Genomic DNA, 22,180 nt, shown 5'->3' on the forward strand with positions numbered 1-22,180 from the left:
AATCCTAAAAAAGATTCATAATTGCAAGTCAATCGGGTCCCCCATGTAGAGAGGAGAACGTGAAAGTTATATATTTCAAACCTTTCACCTCACTTTCCTTTTCTGCAAATGTATTTCTTTCTATGTTTTTTTTTTTCTCCGCAAGTAATAAACTTCATTAGCATAGAGACTAGGTTATAAAGACTTAGAGGTAAAAGCAAGAGATAATTATACAAAAGGATCCTTCCCCCACTGTGAAAATCTAGTAGGCATTGTGGAATTTTTATTAACAGGATGCTTCTATATAGATTTTTAGAAGCTTCTCATTGTGCAATGGAATGTGTGCATCGATTATAAGATAGATGTATTTTGATTATTGTCCAGCTTTCAAATTCATTCAGAAGGTATCTTCTGTCCCTTGCTATTCCTTCCACTGTCCATTTAGATGCATTTTAAGGTTGTTCTATAGTTCTAATGGTGAATAGGGAATCCCCTTCAATGATGATGGTCCTAATGTGCTACTCAAGGGCTTCTTGAACTTCTATGAATGTTGTCATGGCTTCTCCTTGGTTTGGATTGACTGCTACTGAATTTTGTTGTAACAAATATTGTGGAACCATCATGTGCTCGACATATTGTAGTTGTACTGCTACCAGTCGTTCCTATAGCCATATCAAAAGATATTGACACATAATTTGGTGGAGGAGGAGACCAAATGGGATTGTTGGTTTATGAATTTTCATTCCCTAGCTGTGCAATTGTCTTTGCAAGTGCTAAGGGTTCTAGAAATGAACTTATCAATGGTCATGTTAAAAACCTCATGAATGATTTGATTTCTCAAGAACCAAAGACTGTCCAAAGCTAGAACTGTAAATATTTGAAATTGATGCACTTTTGTAACTGCTAGCCTGAGTTTATTATTGGGATTGAGGATTACTAAGATCCAATCACTAATATCTTGAACAACTAGTATGGAGATATCAAGAGGTCAAGGAGACTGTTTCCACAAGATCCTAGAGAATGGACATTTAAGGAAAATGTGAGAGGTGGTTTCTTCCTCCATTTGACATATAGGGCATAGGGACTGATCTTCATTGGAGAAATGCAGGGTTTTAACTTAGTTCTGATTGGCAAGATGTTGTTCAGTACTTTCCAAAGGAGAAGTTCGTTAATATTTCATTTTCAAAGACCAAAGTTTTTTTCCAAGTTTGAAAGGAGTTATTGGAATTTGACTAGAGTGAGATTGCAGCATAGGTTGATTTTTTAGAAAAAATTCCAAATGAATGATAAATCCAATTGAACGTGTCTAACATTTTGAAATTGATATTGCGCCAATGAAATTTTCTCAATTTCATACACTACCTTGTAAGAACTGGGTTTGTAGTAGAAGGGAATTCTATCTCCTTGGTTCTTCCAAAGTTAACTCAAAAATACTTAAGTTAGTGTCTTGAAAGGTGGTGGAAGAAAGAGGAGTTGGAGGAAAGGTTACCAAAGTGGGAATCCATGGATCTACTCAAACCTTTGTGTAGGTGCAATTATTGATCTGGATACAAGAAATAGAAGCCAAAAATTCTCTTTGCTTTAGTAGCCCTTTCCAGAATCTGGAGTCTGATTGTTTGGCAGTAACAATCAACCAAGTGGAGTTTTTCAAATATTTTGATGAAAGAACTATTTTCTAGTTACTATTTCCCTCACTAAGCATATGCCAACCTAATTTATTGATTAGAGCTTTATTGAAGTGGGAAGTTAACCTAAGTCCTAAACCTCCAATCAATTTTGGCTTGCATATTGAACTTTAAGATTTGGGGTGAAGTGGGATTTTTTAGGGTAAAAAATCTCACCAGAATTTCATACAGGCTTGGTCAATTCTTCTTGAGATGTTTCTTGGGATCCAAATGCTGGACATGGTGTAAGAGAGTATGGAACATGCTTTGATTAAGGTTGTCTTCCTGCTTCAGATAGGAGTTAAGATTTCCAACCAGCTAACCTACCTTGTATTTTTTCCAACACCTCATTAAAGTGGGACCTATTGGAAGCTTCCAAATTGAGGGAAAGTCCAATATATTTGATCTTGGAAGAGGATATTTTAAAATTTAGCACTTCCCTAACTGAACCAATGGTATAAGGGGTGGAATTTCCACTGAATTGGATGATTTTCTAGGATGAATTTTTTTCGCACTGGTTTTAATTCCCTTTAGATTACTTCTGTGCTCCTCTATACTAATCAATGTAGACACATCTCATTTTCTAAAATGAACAGAAAAGGTGAGATAAGATCTCCTTGCCTAAGGCCCCTAGAGGGGTGGAATAAACCATGTGGCTTCCCATTTATGACCATTAAGTTTGAAATAGAGGATATGCACTTCTTAATCCAATTTATCCAGATTTGTTGGAAGCCTAAACAAGATAGCACAGTAAGTAAGCATTTCCATTCAATAAAGTCAAATGCTTTCTCCATATCTATCTTTATAGTCATAAGCCATTTTCTCCCTCTTTTTTTTTTTTTTTTCAAATGGTGAAGGACTACTTGTGCTAGAATGGTATTTTCTTGGATAGTGTTTTTAAGACGAAATGCAGTCTGATGGGGTAAAATGATTTTTTGACGTACAACTTTAAACCTACTGGCTAGTATCTTGGCAATGATTTTATAGCACACATTTGAAAGACGTATAGGCCTAAACTGATGAATTGTATTGGGGACTCATTTTTCGAAAAAGACTATATGAGTGTGGTTTAATTCTTGAGTAATGTTACATACACTCATGGAATGCGCAAATGCCGTGCAGTCGCTTTGAAAAAGAGTGGGGTCCACTATTAAAAAATTAATTTCTTTTCATGTGGATCCCATATTTATTCATTTTTTTCAAAACGACTGTACGACGCTTGCACACTCACTACTGCAAGTATCATTTCTCTTAATTCTTTCAAAATGTGCCCATTGATGAAAAAGTTCTTTATGGCAGCAATGACATCAATTTTGACAATCTCCCAATAGTGTTGAAATAAGTTTAGGCCTAATAGTTGGATGAGGGGATTTGCTTAATAGTTGAAATAATTTCTTCTTTAGTTGGGATAGTGCATAAAACATCATTGTCAAGGTTAGAGATCTTGTTGGAAAAAATATTTTTCCAACTCTTTAGGGATTGGGGGATTGGAAGTGATTTAGGATCATATTTTGAATGTATTGGGTTATTAACCCACTAATTTTTGTTATTCTTTAGACAGTCTATGTTATTTCTTCTACTCCTTACAATGGAGGACATGAGAAAGAATTTGATGTTCAAGTTTGTGGTGGTTAGCCAATTGATCCTCGATTTTTGGCGCCACAAGATTTCTTATCTTCTAAACTGCTTCTGTCTTTTATGAGAGTTTGAATATGACCAAACCTATTTTGTTCCAACCTACAAAATTTACATCATAAAAACACAAACTTCCTCCATGTTCAAAACTTCAAGTATTTTGTTCTCAAGAACAACCTTTGATGTTCATAATTGAACTCTTTTCAAAACAACTCCAAGAATTCCAAAATTTCTATAACATAATCTTAATATGTTCATAAAATTTTTTTAAGAACTATCATACTTTGAATAATTAATTCAAAACCACAAAAGGTCACAAAATCATACTTAACACAATTGGTTTGTACCCATTCACCAAAACTGAGTGCTACGTGGTTTAGTTTTGATCAAAACAATAGTACCAAAACTTCCTATCAAGTAAATCATCAATGACCAACATCATGTGTATAATAATCAAGTCCTAGAATAGATATAAGCATCAAACTTAAGATCATATGGCAAAAATTGCATAAAAACCATATATATCCATCCGAGAACCTCAAATACAAGACCTATTCGAACTTTTGCATGCATAAAAATTTATATCTTTTAGACCAACATCATAAATCTTCAAAATAATATTCTAAAATATATATCAAATTCCTAAGAGCATCATATGTGAATATCAAAGCCATTGAAGCACGCTTTCACAACAAAAGACATAAGCTTATTCAAAACAAAATTTTTTTTCATACTCCCAGTTTTCAACCTTTTAGATCTATGTAAAACTATCATAAAAAACCTATAACATGAAAAAAAATCTTTATCAAACTTTTATATTAGCATGCTCAATAAATCCTAAAAAGATCAGACCAAGATCTTTTCAAGAACACCATAAAAAAAAAATCAAAAAATCACACAATGTTCTGACTATCGCCCAAAGTGACCCCTTCATGTTTAAACAAATTTTAACCCATCAAAAGATCATTAAAATTACACAAAATATACCAATAGGAATAAGTCTCAAATAGGAAAAAACATATGTGAAGGAAACATCGTGAGAAAACACTTACAACAACTTTGAAAAATTCAAGCAAGGAAAGCCAAAAAAACTGTTCGAGAGTTCCTTTGGTTTTCTCTCTAAGAAAATGCTTCAAAAATTATCAAAGGCTAGTGAAATGGACAAGGAAGAGGCTTATACTTCTAGAGGGGTAAAAGGAAATGTGTGAGTGACACTTTGGGTGATGTGGTATCAACCAAAACCGTGGGTAATACCATGAGCTACAACCCATGGTTTTCAACCAAGGAAGCTTCCATGTAAAGATTGGTGGTGAGGAGGCATTTAGCCTTCTCTTCAACCACTATTTGGGTTGACTTGGGCTGTAAAAGGACACTCATGGTAGGGGAAAACGTCCTCAACAAGCCTTGTATTGGTGGTACAATTTCATGGGCCTTAATGGGCCTTAATTGAATGGGCCTTCATATGGGGTTTCATGAGATTTGATTAGGGTTTGGGTTTCTAATAAGCCAAAATCTAATTTTTATTGGTCCAATAAAATTATCAAGGTATAAAAGAATAAATAAGGGTATAATGACATTCATTATAGTGGTTAATAGCATGTGAAAGTGATTTAATCAAACAATTAAATACTAAGCTACAACCAGTCACAATTAAGATTTTGAAGCAAACATTTAGGGTTTGGGGAAACCATTTTGGGTTTCGATTTTCACCAAGGTTTTGGGGTTTCAATCGAACTCAAAGTATTCGGGGTTTAAGTAGAGTTGAAACCCTCTTTGGTTTAACATAAATTGGATTGTTTGATGGAATAGTGTTTGGCTTAGGTGGCATGATCACAAAACTTGATTTTCCTTCACACTTCTATCTCATGGTTCCTCTTGGTGCTAAGTGTCTAATACTACTCACTAAGTGTGGCTAAGATCTTATCAAGTATCCAAATAAAAATTCTCTAACCTAATTTGGACCTTTGATAGTGTGATCTTGAAAACACTGGACTAAATGCCATATGTGACGCCCCCAAATTCCGCTTGGGATCTGACGGACATTTAAAGCGTCGATACATGCAACACAAGGTTACCAGCCCCCGTTCATGACATATAAGATGCAATATTCCTAACATGCATCTAGCATTATGCAATATTCACAGCGGATAATTTTTTTCTTTAGCAATACTATGCACCAAACCGAAATATCCCAAATACTTACAACATACTTCATACATAATGACGTACTAAACAACTGAGATCACAACACTAGTCCAAAATGGTTGTGATCAAAAGAGTATTGGAGATTGAACACCACAAATACAAGTAGTAACCTGAGGTAACTACTGTACTACTATCTACGTCACACCATCGCTTAGTCGATCATTTCCAGTTGGTCGATTCTCGATTCTCGATTCTCGATTCTCCTTCAAATCCTGTAACAAAATCTACCATTCAGGGGGAATGGTAGTTGGGACTATCACAATGAGATTTGATTACAAATCTCAGCAAGTTAACAGGAAACTTCCACACAGGTTAATGATGCATGCATGGCAGTAAAAACATGAATGCATAATCAAATCATAAGTAATCATAGCATAACTTGACATACAACATAACATAACTGGCATAACTTAAACTGAAACTGAAGCTTAGCATGAACGTGACTTGAAACATAATATGAACTTGAAACATAGCATGAACGTGAACTTGGAACATAACATGGACTTAAAACATAGCATGAACGTGAATATGCATAATTTGAACATGAACTTGAACCTGAGCATAACATAACATAAATGTGAATTTGGAATATAACGTGAACATGAACATAACATAACATGAACTTGAAACATATTCTTGTCTCATGGGATTACCATGATTGTGTGAACGTAAACTTGAACATAACATAACGTGAAACATGACTTGAACTTGGAATCTTATTCAATAGACTTAATCATTAACGTGACCATATGGGTGCTACACAGGTCCCCTTGAGCCATGTGTCCCTGCCGATTACCGCATCACATCATAAGTTTCTATACCAGCTGTGAGTGCATTAATATGTACTCCACAGTTGTTGTAGCTCCACGTATTCTACATGTCACAATTGCTGTGTCTCACGTAGTGTATGCTTCACAGTTGTTGTGGCCCTATAACTTATTTATTTGTGCTACACTTGCTGTAGACACACGTAACATAATGTGTGGCTCCATCGGCGTTAGTGTCTGGCGCGCTCCGGTGACCAGCTAATTAAGCCTCATTCGCAACATGTTGACTGTACTTCGCCAACCCAGGGAATTTCACACCTATTTAGACACTCCAGCGTGAACAAAGGAGTTTCACTAGGATATTACCCCATCCTAGCGCTTAGGGTCGTGATTGACATGAATAACCTAACTGGCATACATGACATTTCATAACGTAACGTAACATGAACGTGACATAAAAGACAGAAGTCCTAACGTAGCATACCGTGACATGAATGTAAGATGACAGACATGACATACTTCAAGACATAAATGTAACAGAGTACATTTCATAACATGACATACATGTAACATGCAACATTTAGTAACATGACATACTATATAATAGACAACATTTCTTAACATGGTGTAACATGTGACAATGAATATTACGTGACATGAAATACATGTAACAGATGTCATACTTAACATGACATACTTGCAATGTATAGCAATACGTGACATAATATCTTGTGTAACAAATGAATAATTCATGATAGAATAAATTCGGTGTAACAGATAAATATGTAATGACTTGGCATGGCACATATGATAACATGTATACATACACTTTAGTTCCCTTACTTATCACTCATACACATTAAACTGATAGTAAGTTAAAAGCTAACTTACCTCGATCTTCGCGCTTCGAGACAAAAATCAAGTGAGATCACGAGAAACTGAAAGTAGTGATTTTTAAAAATTAGAACTTAGGGTACGTTTGGGTGTTGAAAAGTGTTGAGAAGTGTTGAAAATGTTTGTGAATAGTTATGAGTAGAGATTGGAGTGAGTTTGCGGGTCCCATTGAGAGTATTTTGAGTTATTTGGATGTGTGAAGTATGTTGAGTTGTTGACTTTTGAGTAGGTAGTTGAAAAATGTGTGGGTCCCATAAATATTATAGTGATTTTATTTTTAGTAATAAATATTATAATGATTTTATTATAGTGATTTTTTAATATTAATAAATATTGTAGTGATTTTATTTTACTTTTATATATAATAATGATAAATAGTATAATGATTTTATTTTTAATTTATATATAATTGTGATAAATATTATAATGATTTTATTTATATATATATAATAGTTATAAATATTATAGTAATGTTATTTTTTATTTATATATTATAGTGATTTTATTTTTAATTTATATATAATAGTGATAAATATTATAGTAGTTTATTTTTTATTTATATATAATAGTGATTTTATTTTTTATTTATATATTATAGTGATTTTATTTTTTATTTATATATTATAATGATTTTATTTTTTATTTATATATAATAGTGATAAATATTTCTTATTTATATATTATAGTGATTTTTTATTATTTATATATTATAATAATTTTTTTATTTATATTTAATAGTGATAAATATTATAGTGATTTTATTTTTTATTTATATATTATAGAGATTTTATTTTTTATTTATATATTATAGCGATTTTATTTTTTATTTATATATAATAGTGATAAATATTTTTTATTTATATATTATAGTGATTTTTATTTATTTATATATTATAATGATTTTTTTTATATTTAATAGTGATAAATATTATAGTGATTTTATTTTTTATTTATATATTATAGTGATTTTATTTTTTATTTATATATAATAGTGATAAATATTTTTTATTTATATATTATAGTGATTTTTTATTATTTTTATATTATAATGATTTGTTTATTTATATTTAATAGTGATAAATATTATAGTGATTTTATTTTTTATTTATATATTATAGTGATTTTATTTTTTATTTATATATTATAGCGATTTTATTTTTTATTTATATATAATAGTTATAAATATTTTTTATTTATATATTATAGGATTTTATTTTTTATTTATATATAATAGTGATAAATATTTTTTATTTATATATTATTGTGATTTTATTTTTTATTTATATATTATAGTGATTTTATTTTTTATTTATATATATATAGTGATAAATATTTTTTATTTATATATTATAGTGAGTTTTTATTATTTATATATTATAATGATTTTTTTATTTATATTTAATAGTGATAATATTATAGTGATTTTATTTTTTATTTATATATTATAGTGATTTTATTTTTTATTTATATATTATAGTGATTTTATTTTTTATTTATATATTATAGTGATTTTATTTTTTATTTATATATTATAGTGATTTTATTGTTTATTTATATATTATAGTGATTTTTTTTATTTATATATTATAATAATTTTTTTTATATTTAATAGTGATAAATATTATAGTAGTTTTATTTTTTATGTATATGTAATAGTGATAAGTATTATAGAATATTAGTGAATAGTTATGAGTAGAGATTGAAGTGGGTTTGTGGATCCCATTGAGAATATTTTAAGTTGTTTGGCATGTGAAGTATTTTCAAAAGTACGAAAGTGTTGAGGTATCTCTGTTACCCAAACACAGCCTTAATCACTAACAATTAGGAATATAGAGAAATATCAACTTAGAGTAAAATTACCATTTTACCCTCTACATGTGGAAAAATGACCATTTTACCCCTAACTTAAGGATTTTGCATCCTAACTCCAAAAATCACCAAAATTTACATACCTTATGTAAATTTTGTCCTAAACTCAAATATCAATTCAGAAAAAATTTAAAACTAAACACAACCATTAAAACGCTATAGGGCCGAAACTTACAAAGGCTATTTCCTTTGATTTTGTTGTAATTCTTTCAAATTTCAAAACTCATGATTAAACCAAAATTTTTCTTCTACTATACTCATAACATATTCCTAAGAATAATCATGTTTTGAATAATGAACAAAATTCATCAAAATCACTAAAACCATACTTGAACTTTTTGGTTTCTATTCTAAGTTCAAAACAGATTTTTGTTTCTAACTTGTTTTGATCAACCTCTTGATCCATGACTTGTAAAGAAGTGATCTTCAAACCAAAACGTCACATGGTTTACAAAGGTGTCCTAAAAGAGATCCAAGCTTCAAACTCAAGATCACATGGTTAAACATCACCCAAAACATAAATTTAGCCAAGAACATCATCACTTTGGCCTAACCAAATATCTCAATGTATAAAATTTAATGTCTTCGAAACTAACATCAAATATATTCAAAATAACATTCTAACATGTATATAATATGCTTAGGATCTTCCAATAAAAATATCAAAGCCATTGGAATAAGATCAAACCATAAAAGATTTAAACTTTCTCAAAACAGAAATTTCGGACCAAGATCTATTCATTAGCTTGGTCAAAAACTTCAAAATATAGCACTCTCTAGTTTATCGCCCAGAATGACCTTTCTGGGGTCTAAATAACTTTTAACCAATCAAATGATCTCCAAATGGAACGAATAAGATATCCACATAAACTAGACTCCAAAATAAAAAACTTTCATGAATAAAATGTTGCGAGGAAACACTTAAAAATGCTTTGAAACAGGCATTCAAAAGAGGTAAGAAAAACTGTCCGAGAGTGTCTTTTGTGTTGTATGAAGGAAAAGTTTAAAGGAGAGTTGCTTTTCGTGGGAAGTGGACTGAAGAGCGTCTTACACAAGTTATGGGAAGTGATATGACTGAAGGAAAGGTTGAGTGTTGGCCTTTTCTTCTCATAAAAATCAGTCCAAGATCTTTTCTCAAGGTAGAGTGTAAGAGTGAAAGAGTGAGGTGGCCTTTTACCTTTGTATTTCAAGAACCTTCTAGGCCCTTCTTGTACAGATCTGGCCAGCCAAGTGGGGGTACAAAACTTAGCCATGAAGCAATGCTAATGGTGACCAATTTCGTGGGCCTTAATGGGCCTAAACCGAATGGGCCTAAATTTTGGGGTTTAAAGAGGGTTTGGGTTGCTATCAAGCCTAAATCCAATATCACTTGGCCCAATCAATTTTTCATGGTTAACAAGGTTGGATAATGATGTTCTATCACAAATTTGAAGGATTAATAGCATGTGGAAGTGATTTAATCAAGTAATTAAACACAATGCTATAAATCGGATTAGAAAGGGTTTGAAGGCCAACTTTAGGGTTTGGGAAGCCGTTTAGGGTTCCGATTTCAATGATGTTTTTGGGCTTTCCATAGGATTCCCACCGATTAGGGTCTTACTAGGATTGAATCCCTCTTTGATCTGGCACAATTTGGTTGAGCAGATGAAACAAAGTTTTGCTTAAGTGGCATGATCTCACACCTTGATTCCTTCAAATCCAACAAACATTCATCATGGTGCCAAGTGTCTAATATTATTCACTAAGTGTGGCTAAGATCTTGCCAAGGGTCCAAATAAAACTTCTCTAATCTAATTTGGACATTTCACATTGTGATTTTGAAACACTGCAATTGGTGCGCTTACCGAGGTTACTATTCACTCCGAAAAAGTGAATTATAAACTTAGCACTAAAAATTCCTAAATATTCATATTAACCTACAGTGAAATTTTTTTAACGAAATTCAACCTCGAAGTACCCCTAAAAATAATTTCACAATTCCCAACAGACGTTTCGTTCAGAATTATGAAAATAGGCGATTGCGTCATAAAATCCTAAATAATCCACTGAGTCTAATGGCATAGAACATTATGCATTCTGACACTTCTAACCACCTCAAATAAATAAAACTCATATTTTTAGCACCATAGTGAGTGATAACACTGACTATGTTGACAGACTAAAACCTATGCGATTGGTCGATTCGTAAAAACTTATGGGGTTTTCACGAGATTCCTAAAGTCAATAGAAATTCCACCAATGAATTTCTAGCGGGCTGTTACACCATATGGTGCTTACACTGGAATAAGTATTCACTCCAAAAATGGTAAAAATAACTTTGCACCATAAAATCATAAATATTTATATGAAACTAGTAGCGTATTTCGTTTCGCAAAATTCAACTCCGAAGTGTCTTGAACAATTTAAAACGCGTTTTTGAACGGCTATTGTCTAGAAAATGAAAATCATTTTATTGCGCCATAAAATCTTAAATATTCATCTAAGACTAATGGCGTAGACCGTTTATCATTCTGACACTCCTAAGCACCTCAAATAAATAAAATTGTATTTCTAAAACCTAAGTGGGCCAGAAACTAACTATGCTGATAGATTCAATCATATGCGATTGCTTGATTCGTGAGATCTTTCCAAATTTTTCACTGAATTTCTAGAAGGTTGTTACAATTATGCCCAACCATTCACCATTCACCATTCACCTCCCCTATACTACTAATTAGGAAGGCAGATGAGAATTGACGAATGTATATCGACTACTAAGCATTAAACAACTAGATTGTCAAAGACAAGTTCCTTATTCCAGTCATTGACGAGTTGCTTAATAAATTACATGGTGCAACCATTTTTCCTAAGATGGATCTCAGGTTGGGCTACCACTAAATAGGTTAAGAGAAGAGGATATCCCAAAAACAGCTTTTATGATTCATCATGGCCACTATGAGTTTGTAGTGATTCCTTTTTGGTTTAACCAATGCCCCAGCCATATTCCAAGGGTTAATGAATGAAGTGTTCCAGTCATACCTAAGAAGATTTGTCATTGTCTTTTTTTTTTTTTTTTAAATTAAATTTTGGTTTATAGTAAAACCAAAGAAGACCATTTACTGCATTTAGTCATAGTATTTAGGTGTGTAAATTTAAACCGAAAAATGGGACCGGACCGAACCGAACCAAACCCTTTGGTCCGGCTTTGAACCGGTCCGGTTCGTAACCGGTTCCTATTTTATGAAAACCGGTTGGATCCGGTCCGGTTTTGGTTCCGTAGTTTCCGGGACTGGACCGAACCGAACCGGACTGGTTGGAAAAAAAATATAAAATATAATTTTATATATTATACAAAATATTTATATATATAATATATAATTATATATTAAGTTTTTATATATAATATATAATTATATATATCATATATGAAATAATTTCATATTATAATTTATAAATTATAACATAAAATGTTAATCTTAAATATGAACATTTGTAATTTATTTGATCATATGTTATTAATATAATTATATATAAGATAATATTGTTATAATTTATAAAATTAAAGTTTAATCTTAAAGATGAAAATTTAATTGATCATATGCTTTAAACATAATATATATATTAAATTATTAATAACATTTTATTATAAGAAGTAACACTTTATTATATGTTTTTTACATTTAAAAAAATTTGAAAAATCGGAACGGACCGGATCGGAAACCGGTAAAACTGGGAGTACCAGTTTAAGAGGGTAATCAGGGCGTAATTGGTTTTGAAAAATACAAAATCGGTACATACCGGTTCGGTCCTAGATTTTGTCCAAAGCCGGACCGGGCCAGACCGGTTACACCCCTAATGGTATTAGAGGCCTTAGCAGAACATACCTTGTTTTCTAAGAGGAGTAAGTGTCGGTTTGGGTGCAACGAGATAAAATATTTGGGGCACTTGGTCTCAACTGAAGGGGTTAAAGGCTGACCCCTCTAAAATACAATCTATGATGAATTGGCTCTTCCCTAAATCTCTCAAAATTTTTAGAGGATTTTTGAGGTTTATGGGCTACTATAGAAAATTTATTCAACACTATGGATTGATAGTTGCACCACTCATTGCCTTACTAAAGAAAAATTCATTCCAGTGGACTGCAACAGCTTGTAAGGCCTTTGAAGAATAACATATGACCATGACTAGGCCCCTAGTATTGGCCCAACCTAGTTTCTCCAAGCCCTTCCTCATAGAATGTGACACCTTGAGAGTAGGCATATGGGTTGTCTAGATGCAAGAGGGCAGGCCACTGGCCTATCTTAGCCATGTTCTCAAGGGGAAAACCTTATATCTATCTACCTATGAGAATGAACTTGTAGCCCTAGTCTATGTAAAGCCAAACCAACAGAGATTGAAATTCATATCAGAATAGAAAATAGGAACTCCATCTCAGTAAAAGTGGGTCAGCAAGTTGTTAGAATATGATTTTTCTATAGAATACAAGAAGGGAAAGGAGAACAAGTGTAACGCCCGTCCTTGTGGTGAGACTTTTTCTAAAATATTTTTATAAAAAGGACGACGGGAATTACCGTCCTATTTAAAACTTTTCACTTGCATCCCCAGGGTGCGAGACTCTACGTTTATAAATAAAATGTGCTTTGATCATAAAAGAGAGTTACAGCGGAAAACATAAATCTTATAATAAAAATGCCTCGTACGTTTAAAACTCGTGCCTAGACTTCCGTGCTCTTCCCCATGGGCCGTGTCCGTCCTGATCGTGCAGTTCCTGTGAGGGGGAGGGACATGCATAAAAACTAAAATGAGTCGAAGACTCGTAAGCATTACTTCATACGGTTAAAATATAACGACATAGGTTTTCATTCATGCATTCATCATTCGTACATACTATTACGTGCGTGCCTACGTGTCTTGTGTGCGTTCGTTTGAAAACGTCACTGGACGGGGCTTTTCTTTTAAAAGGCTTTCCTCTATTTAAAATGTTTCCCCCGTCAGTGCCTTCATTTCTTCAAGAGCCCGTGCTCTTGTGCATACATGTGCATTCGTGCGTGCGTGCGTACATCCATTCTTTCTTATCGCTTTCATAGGCCAGCACACACAATTACGCCCCGTGTGTTTGGGGTTAGCGGTCTTCCTTTGGACCCGGATTCCGCCCGTGGCTACGGGTTGGGAACCCCTTTTCATAGGGGGCAGCACTGGGTGCACTTCCAACGCTACTTACCCGGCATTGCAATCTGCCCATTCATCGGTACCCTTTCATTCATGTCATGTGGCCGTTACGTGTCTTCATACATTCATGCTTTCATTTCTTTCTTTTCATTCATTCGTTCATGTCAGCTCGAAGGAGCTGACAGCTTTCATTCAGTTCGTTCTTTCATTTAACAGTCCTTTCTTTTAGTGGGAAAACATTTCTTTTCGTGAGAAAATATCGTTTGGGGCGTAAGCCCGAAAATGGTCTTTCCGTTTTCTTTTTCAATTTCATTTCAGTTCTATCCTCTCTTTAACAAAGAACATACATGGGCTTAAGCGTCAGCTTCCGTGGCATCCTATAAGTGTCACCTTGAACGTCGTCAATCATGGCATCCGCGAGTATCACCTCGTGGTGCACATGAGAGCATCGGTTCGTAGGATTCACAAAAGCATCTGCTTTCATGCCTTTCATGCATCTTCATCAGTTTATGGGTTTTTCTTAGAAAATACATACAATAGATACAGCGTATAGTCATCCATTCACATGCGTACAATTAATACTTTGGGGTGCGTAAAAAGGGGCTGCCAATGAGGGGCCGTACATACTTATGCTTTTGAACATTTAGCATTTTCTTTCTTAAAACGTTTTTAGTCTTTTCGTGAGCATTTTAAAGGAAAAGCGTTTCTTGTATCTTTGATAACTCTAGAAGAGTATGAACGTAACACTTACCTGGACTCCATGCTACTTGCATTTCATTCAGTCCATTCACGTGCTTGTCAGATGGCAACCTACATGCATACACATAACCTTAGCATCATTCTCTATCTAATGCATAAGTAACTTAAACTATAAATAGAACTATGCTATACTTAGAACACTCTCCTTCTATCCCGTGCACTTACGTGCCCTTCACTATGTTAAACCCTTCGAGGACCACTTATAGTCACCACAACTTTCAACTCAAAGTCTTGTCTCAAGTGCTCATCCACTAAAGTGAACCCCTTATTCACCTTAGGATTAAGACACTAGGACATTCGTCTTACTCTTCTTACAACCACATTCGACGCATGATTCCGACCGATGAAATCACACATCTCAATCCTAACGATGCATCCGTCACTATCTTCATGCATCTTGGCCCACACTAAATCCTCATTCCCATCCATAAAGACACATGGCTCTAAGCCAACTCTGAGGCTTAAGCACCGTGCAACTATGCTCATGACAGATTATCCATTACATATGGTGAATCCGTTCGGCACGTGTCTCTCACCATGTTACACAGGTACCTTACCCCTTTATCACCTAAGATCAACGTATATAACACGTTGATCACCTGCTCGTAGGGACAAGGGCCATACTCCGATACCAATCTTCTCTTAACCCGGCTAGCATGACTCTTCACGCTACCCGTCCCTTTTGACAGTTCATCCCAACACTTAACCCGACAAGACTCCATTCATAACTACGTTTCATGTCACGTTATATAGCCCGAGATTGCTCCAGTGCTACACCGTGACCTTGTCGTGTTACCTAACATTCTACTACATCACTCCTGACTCATCACGAGTACGGTTCCTCTCGTACTCCCGTCACATCGCGACATCTCGTCACGTTCCCATTACGCCATTTCTACACTTTAACACTTCACCCATCATAAGTATGACTTCCAATAACCACGTCACTTCGTGACGTTGCCCAGTCATGCTCCCGCTGCGTACTCTTACACTTATTCCACTACTTCACCCATCACAAGCACGACTGTCAATAGTCATGTCACTTCGTGACATTCCCCAGTCATGCTTCCGCTGCGCACTCTTATACTTGTTCCGCTACTTTGCGCATACTCCTGGCCATAAGTCCATCACAATGACACCTGTCACTTCAGACTACAGGCTACGCCATAACTACTTCGGGACACTGTTTCACAGTTCCCCAACACTATCCATCACGTTCCACACCCATCAATCACATAGCCATCCTTATCTCTACGACATGTCACACGGAGTGTCGCTGCTACGTGGAGTACACTCCTTCATACACACCACGTTACCATTATGGCATACCTACCACATGGTACATCACTCCATCACAGGGGGTACGTTCCACTCGTACTCCCTTTACATACGCTCTATCACCACTATGGCCTACACGCCATATGGTGCATCCCCAGTCATATGAAGTGCATTCCACATGCACTCCATCTATACACACCATATCACCACTATGGCATGGCCGCTATATGGTACATCATTATATCACATGGAGTACACTCCTCGTATACTCCCTTCATACACAGTACAACACGTCACCATTACGGCGTCCTTGCCATATGGTGAATCACCTATCATATGGAGTACATTTCACATGTACTCCATCCATACACACCATATCACCACTATGGCATACCTGCCATATGGTGCATCCCCCGATCACATGGAGTACACTCCTCGTGTACTCCCTTCATACACACTACGGCACATCACCACTATGGCATACACGCCATATGATGTATCTCACCATCTCATGGAGTACATTCCAGATGTACTCTCCACATACATACCACATCACCAATATGGCATACACGCCATACGGTGCATCGTCCACCACATAGAATACATTCTACATGTACTCCTCTTACGCGCACTACGCCACTGAGTACGCTCCACTTGTACTCATCCCGTTCCACAATACGCCAGGAGGGTATATTTTACATATACTCTCCTTGTCTCGCATTACGCCACACATAAAGTACACACAGCATGTACTATTCCCATCCCATATGCCACATCACCATTATGGCATATCCGCCACATGGTGCATTACTCCACCACATAGAGTACACTCCACGTGTACTCCTCATATATACTATACCCCACACAGAGTACACCCATCGTGTACTCCCTTCATACACATCACGACATGTCACCATTATGGCGTACCCGCCATATGGTGCATCCCACCATCACATGGAGTACATTCCATTTGTACTCCCTACATATACAACACGCCACATGCACACAGAGTACACTCAGTGTGCACTGTATCCATTCCACATACACCATGCCACCATTACAGCACATATTCCCAATCACACTACACAGCACACTTCCCAATTACGCCCAACACATCACAGTACACTACACGGCACAATGCACCTCCATCCAATACAGATATGCCCAACACTTCACTACACAGAATGCCCAACACTTCATCACAATGCCTCAACTCCACAAATACTAACAGCACAGTCCACAACCTAGTCAACTAATCAATATCTAACATAATTATGAGGGATAGAGGGTTATACCATCGACGGGATAACCCGTGCATTGCTTGCTGATCGTCGTAGCCGATGATGTCGGAAGAGTCGTACATGGTAGCTAACTCACGTACGGTGACTGTTTAGGTGTTTAGATAGCTAGGTGTGGTCTTGGAAAGGCTCGTGATAGCCTTGTGATGATGGTAAAGAGCATAACATGGCGGATCTAGCCATGTACAGTGGCGGTCAATCACACGCAGTGACTGTCCATCACGTGCAGTGATTACCCATCACATAAAGTGATGGTTTAGACCTAGGGCTTGGCTAAAGGAGGTGTGGTGAATCTCGTGGTGGCGTCGAGGTGGCGCCACGGTGGCTCACGGTGGCAGATCTGGCCATTCCATGGAGGAGAAACCGTGGGAGAGTGAGAGAGAGTGTGCTCTCGTGGGTGGCAGATCGGGGCCAATGGAGGTCGGGTTGGCTTGGTGGCGGCCTGAGGAGGCTGGACATGGCGGTCATCAGCCATGGGTGGCGGTGCACGGTGGTGCACGGCGTGCAACCCGTGCGTGCGTGAGTGAGGAGTCGTGAGGTGGAGGAGGGGGTTTCTGGCCATGGGTCAAATGGAGGAGCTCGGGGAAAGGGAGAGGAGGTCCATGGTGGCCATGGGTGGTCGTGGGTGGCCGCGTACGGCGGCGCACGGTGGGAAATGGGCTAGAGACCCATTTCGGGTACTTGCCGTGGAAGGAGGGGGAGGACTGCTTCATAGGGGTTGGCTTCGGTGGAGGATGATGGCCGGTGGGAGAGGAGCTCGTCGTGGGAGCGGTGGAGCCATTGGGCGGCGCACGGCGGCGCTACGCGCACTAAGCCCATACGGGCTGTGCAGTCCCGAAATGGAGAAAGGGAGAGCGTGAGGGGGAGAGGTCGGCATGGATGGACTCGCCGGAGGGAGAGCAAGCCGTTGGTGCCGGCGGTGTGGCCTGGCGACGCACGGCGGCGCCGGGCTGAGGCCTTAAGCCGTTCGGCGTGAGGTGGTCTACGCACAGCGTACACCGAAGGAGAGAGGGAGGAGAGAGAGGGTTACGGGGAAATGAGAGGGAAAAGAGAGGGGTCTGGGTATTTAACCCAGTCCTTTCGTCTGGGGGTCTATACGACGATCTAACGACGAATAATTAAAACACTGATTTGAAGATGCGTAAAACATTAACTTAATTAAAAGCACTTAGAGGAATTAGGGTAGATATTATTTTAAACTAACTTTAGTTTATAAAATAGTATTCTTCATCATTAATAAAATGATGAAGTCTCACTTAACATATTTAAAAGGGTTAAACCATTTATTTAATAAAAGTTCTCAACATAATTTAAATCCCATAATATCTTAAATAATTGAAATCATTTTAATAATAATATTAAAATGATTTCCGGCAATTATAATATTTTTGGAGCTCTTCAATAATATTATGATTGTCGTATTTAAGATCAAATCTTAATTCAACAATGATGGAAATACTCCTTATAAATATTTCTAGCATATTTAAAACACCTGGCGTGCCCTAGAAGTCACACGATATCTTTCGAGACACGCTATCATGGTTCGACACGCACAACGTGACTCGCAGTCGGTAGTGAGAAAGGCAGATGATCACATAATCTCTACCGTTAGGGTTTGCTTACGTCATCAAGACGAAACATACGTCAGAAAGAGAAAAGCGTACGTAAGAAGAAGGAGCTGGGTGTTACAACAAGGCAGCTAGTACTCTATCTAGGCAGCCTGATGTAATTGAGGAAGTTTCTTTGACAAGTATTACAATTTTGGACCCCATGTGGCTACAAAACCTTAAGGTTTTCTACAAGACTGATATGGACCTCTCTGAACTTTATCAGAAGTTACAACAAGCTCAATTTCCTAACAAGAGGTTTACCCTAGTGAATGGTATGCTTTTAAAAATGGGAGGAATTTATTTGTAAAAAAATTTCTCATTTAAGACATAAGTTCTACACTATATCCATGACAACCCTTATGGGGGTATGTTAGCTACCAAAAATTACTTCATAGGACCAGGAATGAAAAAGGGCCTAAAGCTCTACATTAGAGAGTGCTCCACTTGCCAAAAATGCAAGTCAAAGAACCTGCACCTTGTTGGCCTACTCCACCCCTACCCATTCCCACTAAAAGTTGGACAGATATCTCAATGGACTTCATTAAGGCCCAACCCTTATCCAATGGATTTTCTGTGATCCTAGTGGTGGAGAACCGCTTTATGAAATATGCCAATTTCCTCCCCCTCTCCCATCCTTACATTACAGCTACAGTGGCTCAACTCTTCATCTCCCAGGTCTATAAACTCTATGAAATGCCCTCAACTATAGTTACAGACCGAGATGCCACCTTCACGAGCTCCTTTTGGAAGACGGTTTTTAGGCTACGTGATGCTAACTATCTTACAACTCTGCTTACCACCCCTAGTTCGATGGACAGACAAAAGTTGTGAACCGTTGTGTTATAATTTCTAAGGTGTTTTGTTCACCACCATCCCAAGGAATGGGTAACTTGGTTAGCATGGGGGGAGTGGTGGTACAACACCAATCTCCACTCTTCCACCCATCTCACTCCCTTTGAGGCCTTATACGGGGTTCCCCACCTACCCTCTTATAGTATGTCTCAAGGACCACACAGAATGTAGAAGTGGATTCCACTTGAAGTCACATGATGAGATTCTAGCCCTACTAAAGAACTTACTAGTAGCACAAGCCTTTATGAAAAGAAAATATTGTAAGCACCGCACCATGCGTGAGTTTGAGGTGGGAGATATGATACACCTTAAGCTATAGAAATACAAGTAGAGAGTGTTGCTTGACGCTAAAGTTCCAAACTTTCTTCTCGCTACTTCAGTCCCTTCATGGTTTTGCAACGGATCGGTGAAGTAGCTTACAACTGGAGCTGTCGTCGGGGTCCATGGTTCATCCGATGTTCCACGTGTCTTGCCTCAAGAAACACTTGGGGCCCTCAATTGTACCTTCACCAAGGTTGCCTCCTCTTGATCCACATGGGGCTTTTCGCATCAAACCAGAATAGATCTTGTAGCGACAAATGACCAAGTGCCAAAACTAGCCCTTGATCGAACTTCTAGTCAAATGGAGGGGTGCCCCAGAAGCAAATTGAAGGGGACACATATGTTAAGCATCTTAGGGTTCAAACAATTCACGACAACACTAGGCTGAAGTCGAAAGGGGGATAAAGCTTAATCTCCTATTTGTTTGTTTGTGGGCTGTGTGTCGGTGGGCTTATTCTTAGTTGCAGGTTTTATTCATATATTGTGGGCTTTATATTTAGTTGTGGGCTTTATCTTTAGTTTAAATAATTGTGGTTATAGTTGTAATGGGTTGGGCCCATTATCGTGTTCAAGGCCACGACAATCATTTGCTTTGTTTTTTCTATTTTTCTTTTAGTTATTTGTTCCGATGGAATGTTTTGAGATTTACATAGATGAGAAATAGAAGGCTTCGTGCCAATAATGGAGGTGCTGATTTCCTTGAAAAATCAAAATAGCAATTTCTTTTTTTCTACATTTACTCAATTTTGTTTATGTGATTGTTTGGATTCCTTTCATTATTGTCCAATTTTGTTTTTTGGATTTTTTCCTTTTCTTTGACGTAATATATCACTCCATTAATTGAATGAAATGACCTATTTTGGAATTGACTAAAACTAATTAGGTCCCAAGTTGCCCAAAAAGAAATCACTTTATAAAGTTTACTTTCACAACCTTTGCATTTGATCTGATTTGACTAATCTCTGAGGAGAAATGAAATTTCTTTTTCTTCCATCCATGCAACATTCCATTAATTTAGTTCCATTTTACAATCACCCTTATAGCTAATTGCTTCTAAAGCATTATACATTTTCAGAACTTTTTCTGTGGATCTTTCTCTTTAGCTCCCTCTTCGATATCTGTCACTGATTGCAGCATGGCGATCTCATTGGCAGAAAATTCCATATCAAAGTTTGAAACCAAACCAAATTCAAATGGCAACAGCACCGGCTTAGGTCTTCGAAATGCACACTTGTTGACCACATGATCTCTATTTTCATGCACAGTTTCGGCCACGCAAGGGAATTTGGAAGAAGTCGAAGATGGGCAAGATGAAATATTGGAAACCGCATCAATAGTAGTGTTGGCACTAGGACCAAAAGTAGCAGCACTGGAAGCCACACCTCCATTAATGGTACTGCCAATGGTAGCGATAATGGATGGTTGGGCCTGGCGCAAGAGCCATTCTATGGTCTCGCCGTCGGTTTTGTAACCAAGCTCGCGAGTAAGTTGAAAGACACGAGCAGCACATATTGGTGGCAGCCGGATGCGGCGGTCCCTACCATTAACCTTGGTGTGACGGTCTTTTGATGGGGCCTTACATGGAAGGAGCTTGGCTTTTGAGGCACTTGTTGCTATTGGTTGGGAATTGGGAGTGGGTTGATTGTTTGATGAGCTAGAGAGTTTCATCTCCAGATCATTTATTTTCTCCAACTCCATATGTTCTCAATAAAATTACATATGCTTTAGGGGTTTATATAATGTTGAGAAAGAGAGAGAGGTTTGAATGTGCTTTCTTTCTGCATAATTAGTCTTGATTGAAACTGATACTTTCTATTGGTGAAATGATCTGTGTAATATTGTTTTCTAGTTCTTCTTGCAATTTTCTATTAAATGTTCTTAAATGTTTGATTTTTAGGAAT

The 22,180-nt window shown here is 36.7% G+C and overlaps 1 protein-coding gene across 1 annotated transcript; it reads right to left on the reverse strand.

The window, feature by feature from the left end:
- Window positions 1–21,193: 21,193 nt before the first annotated feature.
- On the reverse strand, window positions 21,194–21,960 carry LOC108987029 (transcription factor PCF1-like). Its single transcript, XM_018959869.2, has one exon. It carries the CDS (start codon window positions 21,945–21,947, stop codon window positions 21,351–21,353), a length of 597 nt encoding a protein of 198 aa, XP_018815414.1. The 5' UTR covers window positions 21,948–21,960; the 3' UTR covers window positions 21,194–21,350.
- Between the last annotated feature and the right edge of the window lie 220 nt (window positions 21,961–22,180).

Source organism: Juglans regia, chromosome 5, assembly GCF_001411555.2.
Source record: "Juglans regia cultivar Chandler chromosome 5, Walnut 2.0, whole genome shotgun sequence".
Classification (NCBI taxonomy): Eukaryota; Viridiplantae; Streptophyta; class Magnoliopsida; order Fagales; family Juglandaceae; genus Juglans; species Juglans regia.

What these genes read in the sequence shown, in the direction of transcription:
- LOC108987029 (XM_018959869.2), bottom strand. Translation starts at nt 21,947, where the DNA reads ATGAAACTCTCTAGCTCATCAAACAATCAACCCACTCCCAATTCCCAA.